At 39.6% G+C, this 6,000-nt stretch overlaps 1 protein-coding gene across 2 annotated transcripts in view; it reads left to right on the plus strand.

The window, feature by feature from the left end:
• XG (Xg glycoprotein (Xg blood group)) overlaps window positions 1-5,290 on the plus strand; it is a 66,298-nt gene extending 61,008 nt beyond the window's left edge. For both annotated transcript variants that reach the window (XM_030806764.1, XM_030806765.1), the window contains 2 exons: window positions 129-245; window positions 3,161-5,290. In XM_030806764.1, the coding sequence (XP_030662624.1) occupies window positions 129-245; window positions 3,161-3,177 (134 nt within the window). In that variant the 3' untranslated portion in view covers window positions 3,178-5,290. The remainder of the gene's footprint in view (window positions 1-128; window positions 246-3,160) is intronic.
• The last annotated feature ends 710 nt before the right edge of the window (window positions 5,291-6,000 follow it).

Genomic DNA, 6,000 nt, shown 5'->3' on the forward strand with positions numbered 1-6,000 from the left:
AAGTTTTTGTCATTACTTTCAATGGCAAAAACCGCAATAACTTTTGGACCAACCTAGTATTTAAGCAGTTTTCCTGCAGCCATGTTTTTTTTTTCTCAGATGAGCTTGCTTTTTCTCCACTCCTGCAGGCAATATGGTAGCAAAAATCGTGTCTCCCATCGTATCCGTGGTGGTGGTGACACTGCTGGGAGCAGCAGCCAGTTATTTCAAACTAAACAATAGGAGAAATTGTTTCAGGACCCATGGTAAGTTTGGCTCTAAACATTGTTTTGCTTGTTACTAAGCCTGATTAAAAAAAAAAATACTTTCAGATGTTTGTCACTAGCAAGGTTATTTCTGGTTAAGTTCAATATACATAACTTGCCTAATAATGTGATTTTTAAAAATTTATTTTTATTCTTTTTGAGACAGAGTTACACTGTGTTGCCGAGGCTGGAGTGCAGTGGCACGATCTCAGCTCACTGCAACCTCCGCCTCCCGGGTTCAAGAGATTCTCTTGCCTCAGCCTCCCGAAGAGCTGGGACTACAGGCGTGCACCACCACGCCTGGCTAATTTTTGTATTTTTAGTAGAGATGGGGTTTCACCATGTTGGCCAGGCTGTTCTTGAACTCCTGATGACCTCAAGTGATCTGCCCGCCTTGGCCTCCCAAAGTTCTGGGATTACAGGCGTGAGCCACCGTGCCTGGCCAACAATTGGGTTTCCATGGTCAGCTGTGAGCTGTACCTTCCCCTAAACCTTGTTACAATGATGCTGGCACATTATCTGTCTAATGTAAAAGAGGAGGAGAAAAAAGGAAAGAAAAAGAAACAAACAAACAAAAATTACCAACCTACATTGCAAGACTATAAGCATGACGGTTGATTTAACTAGCCAAATATAGTTCTGTTCTGTTTTGTATTCAGTGAAATTTTCGTCACAGGTGAGGCAGGAAAAATATCTGGGTTGAATGTGAATGTTTTGCACAGAACCCCACCCGCAAAGAAAACTACCGAAACACTAAATTATAAGCCTCTCTATGGAATTCCGAAGCTGTGCTCAGACCATAGGGGAAAAGAAAGATCTGCTGTGGCTTCCTGGTTCAATGCCGGCTCCACACTCCTGGGTTTGAAGAATCACTCGGGATTTGAGAGCAGAGGATGCCCTAAAGAAATCTCTGAAACAACAGTCAGGGATTGTTTTATAGCCAAAAGAGTGACTCGGATCTTTAACTGGGGGTCTCTGGAGGTTTGGTTTAAACCTCAGGCCACCCACGTCAAAATCTGTCTGGAGTTTGCCCAGGGCCCTCTAACTCGTACCTTCTTTGTGTCCCTGAAGGAAACCAGAAAGGACTGCCCATTCCTACGGTGTTTGCCTTAGGTTTGCATTTGGCCTCAAAAATCCTAAAACCTTCCCATGCGCTCCCTCTGCTGGTGAATGGGCAGTATCAACCATTAGCTAATGAACCTCCGTTTGGGGTGAGCCTCCGTCTACGTTACGCCCCGTCCTGAAATTTTAGGAGGAAACTGAGTTTCTGAAAAACTGCCTTATTTTCCTGGCAACCTGAGAGCAGATTCTTGGGTTCAGTGACAACACTCTTTCACCCAACGTGGCAGCCATCATTAACGAACGCCACGTGTTGATTTCAGTAGCCTTCGTGGCAGTGATTTGTACGTCTTTGTTTAACCAAGGGCTGAAACTGAGTGAGCAGAGAGAGGCACCCGTCTCCATAAGCACAAAATGTAAGGGCAGGGGACAGGGGTCCCCCACAAACTCAATAATCAAGACAAATATATTTTAGTGCAGTATTTTAAAAGGAAAATCATTGGAATGGGAGCCAGTTGAGTTTCTGAAATAGGTGTAGTTTTAAAAATGTGGATGATGCCTGCCCCATTTATCTGAGGTGGAAGCATGTGTTTGCTAAAGAGGTGTAATGTCTTGAAGCTCTTTCATGCCTTTTGGCTGCCTGGTAAGTATTTTGTCTACTTTCTCCATTGTACTTCAATGATACCCTCACCAAGTATTCCCAAGCACCAAGTTTATCTTCCCCTCCCTTAAAGTTCCTGAGACCAGAAAGGAGGATGCAGACAGAGTGAGCTGATGTTAGGGAGATCTCTTCAAGGTGAGCAGTGACATTTATGTGGATCCTGGGCCTCTATCACCTCGCTGGCTGTAAAGCCTTTATACTGTCTAGGAAATATGTGTATGACAGCAAATATGTATGGGTTTGGTATCAAATGGGGCTCAGAGCTCTGTGAACTTGACTCTAAGGTTCCAGGCTGCTGCTAATGGTACCCGGCTGTCCACCTCTCCTTAGTTAGGTCATGAATTTTCTCTCTCTCCTAGAGGATGATGTGCATGGTATACTAACCATATCCATGGTGATGTGGTGCAGTGCACAACCTGTGGAACTGTGTACATGCTGAGGCCATACACTGAAACTTGCACACTTTGTAGAGAAAGAGTTGTAGTAACAGAGCTACATAGATAGAAGCAGATGTCTGTCACTCGATGTGAACTTTTAAGAATCATACTTTGCTTTTATTTTATAAAGTGGAGCAAATGACAACACCACTTCAGAAGTTCTAAAGACCAACAAGGCCATATTCTAAGAAAGAAGTTCCTACAAATATTAGTTTTAACCAGAAGAAAGTTACTCAATTCATTTAAGATCATCGAAATCCTTAACAAATGGCAAAATGTAAAAAACAATGTTTTGAAAACTAATATTTGTTTCCAGATATGATTTTAACAGTTTTTAAATTTTTTCTATTTTTAATTTTTCCTGCTTTATTGAGGTATAGTTGACAAATAAACATTGTATATATTTAAAATGTACAACTTCATTTCTGCATCACTTATTTGTTCTAATCTATTTCCTTCTGCTGAATGTAAAGCAAGTGGCATGTAGACAGCACATAGTCGGATCTTGGTTTTCTTTTTTTTAAATAGATTTTTCATTCTTCTAGCTTTATTAAAGTATGATAGACAAACATTGTATATATTTAAGATGTGCAACTTCATTTCTGCTTCGTTTTTTTCTGTTCTAATCTTCCTTCTGCTAAATCTAGAGCAAGAGTCTCTCGTCACAGCATAGAATTGGATCTTGGTTTTCTTTTTCTTTGTTTAATAGACTTTTTTTTTGCCCCCACAATGACATTTGTTTCCAATCTTCCTTTCAGAACCAGAAAATGTCTGAAGATGTTAAGATCCCCTGATTACTTTGAGAAAAACAACCAAAACAAGAACCCTGTTTATCACTGTTGTAGAAATTTCCTTTTATTCTTGACACAATTTGATGACCTAAACTGTGTTTTCTTCCGTGTAAAGTACATGAGCTGCCTCACTAAGCATTCCCAACTCATTGGATGTGATGTGGTTATAAAGATAAGTGAGGCAGCTAGACCCTGCATTCTAAAAAGGATTTCTTGCAATGTTGGTTTGGCTATTCATTTGCACGAAGAGACTGTGGCTCTCTGTTGTGAGATCTTCAGCTACCTCATGGTGCAATAACACACGCATGCTTAACCATGTTGATGGCACAAAGCAGTGAGCAGTAGGGAGGTAGAGTATCTTGTTGGGGAGGGGATGTTATCAGCTTCTGGGAGATGAAGAATATCGTTGAGGTTCCAAAGATGCTGGACCTGTGCTAAATTCTTCAGTGATATGAAAAATCATTGAGCATTCATTATTGCCAATGAAGTGGGGATGCATTATTTCTGACACCCACAAGCAGGGTCTGATCATCCTTTCAGCTTTGATATATCTGCACATAAAATTATTATTACCTGAAGAAAATAAGGCTGCATTTTGAAATGTTAAGTGCAAAACGACTGATGTTAAAACCATCTGGGGGAAATCTTGGGATACTTTTTCCTAGGAAATCATATGGTTGTGATATGTTTTGGCGCATAGGAGACAGAAATGGTGATTATCAGGTGTTGAGCCTTTTTGTAGTGTTTGTGGTCTTTGATAGTCTGTAAGTACTAGTTCCTAAGGCAACAACATTGCATTCCTTCATTTATACTTTTCCTATTCATCAGAGTAGGAAATCTTAAATCCTTAGGCATCCAAGAAGTATACTAGCTTTTTGCTTCTCTTTTAGAAACACTTGTGGGGAGAGAAAAAAGGATGGTTTGGGCATATTGGTATAATTTGAGTAAACTAAGGTTAATGTTCATATAACATTTAGACTTTGCCATAAATATCAGAACCAGAGATCAAGACATTCATGTACAGTCTGGAATGTATATATGGGGCCCATAAAAATTCCCAGTATGCATGTTTTATGCTCACCATTATGAATTGGGGTCTTCAAAGAGAGAAGGTTGAAAGTGGAAAGCACTTGAAAGAGCTCCCCAGTTTGTCAGTTTGTAAAATACCTTTAATCGTTCACATTAGGCATCTCGGAGTTGCGGGTCTCAAAGGTGGATTCATGCATCATTTGTGCAATTTGAAGACAGTCCATATTTCCTGTTTCAGTGTTAGGTCCTGCAACACTTTTCAATTCTTGTAGAAGGTTTTTCTTCAGGAGTGGTGATGTCTGATGCTCAATTACTATTTTCTTTATGAGAGTTTCAGCATGAGCTTAATTAAATTCTTGTGAAAAAGCCTCTGTGTTTTTAGTTACATACACACACACATACCTACTTAAATGGAATCTAAACATTTTTAGCCTTTAATCCATTCCATTTTCTAAAACTGTCATAAACCATTTTTAATCATTTTAAATAAATGTAAAAGAAAAATAACTGGATTCGATTATTGCATAGTTTTTTCTATATTTCACAAATAAATTTTATGAAATGGCTGTAGAAGTGGCCCCAAAATTATGAACCTTCATAGCTGTGAATAATATGCAATACATCTCTTTTAAAGCTCAAGATAGATTATGAACATATGAAATTCATAGAGTTACCTAATAATGAGATTAAATTCACCTGGGTGACAAGGATAATGTTCAACCTACTTAAAATGAAAATATTTGAATAATGATTGCTTGGGGGAACCTCTCTTTGAGGGGTCATGAGGACCACCTGTTGGGTATTCTGTTTTCATGCTGAGAAGGTGAGAATTGAACAAATGAGAAAAGCCTTGATAAAATGTCATTTCCATGTATTTTAGAGAAGGATAACCTTCACTATACAGTTGACCCTTGAACAACACAGGGCTGAACTGCATAGGTCCACCTATATGTGAATTTGCTTCTGGCTCTGCCATTACTGAGACAGCAGGACCAACCCTCCGTCTACTCAATGGGAGTAGACCTTTATGGTGATCCACTTCCACTTAATAAATAGTAAATTCATTAATTTTATCTTCCTTATGATTTTCTTCATAACATTTTCTTTTCTCTAGCTTACTTTATTGTAATAATATGGTATGTAATACATATACAAAATATGTGTTCAACTGTTATCAGTAAGGCTTTCAGTCAACCAGTATGCTATGAGTAGTTAAGTTTTTGGAGAGTCAATTCAGATAGCCCTTGATTTTTTTTTTTTCAATTAAGTTCATTTAGATGGTCAGAAATGTCAGTTAAGTGTCATTTGAAGGTAATAACTAACCTTGAAAAACTAGTGGCTTGGGTATAGTTTTCCAAAAAATTAGGCCGGGCGTAGTGGCTCACACCTGTAATCCCAGAACTTTGGGAGGCCTAGGTGAGAGGATTGCTTGAGCCTAGGAGTTCAAGACCAGCCTGGGCAACATGGTGAGACCCCATCTCTAGTAGAGATTAAAAAATTAGCTGGGCGTCGTAGTGCACACCTGTAGTCCCAGCTACGTGGGAGGATCACTTGAACACAGAAATTCAAGACCATAGTGAGCTGTGATAGCACCACTGCACTCCAGCTTGGGCAACAGAGTGAGACTGTCAAAAGAAAGAAGTCAGGAAGGAAGGAAGGAAGGAAGGAAGAGACAGAGAGGGAGGGAGGGAGAGAGGGAAGAAGGAAGGAAGGAAGGAAGGGAGAGAGGGAGGGAGGGAGAGAGGGAAGAAGGAAGGAAGGAAGGAAGGAAATAAATT

Source organism: Nomascus leucogenys, chromosome X (assembly GCF_006542625.1).
Source record: "Nomascus leucogenys isolate Asia chromosome X, Asia_NLE_v1, whole genome shotgun sequence".
In the NCBI taxonomy this organism is placed as follows: domain Eukaryota; kingdom Metazoa; phylum Chordata; class Mammalia; order Primates; family Hylobatidae; genus Nomascus; species Nomascus leucogenys.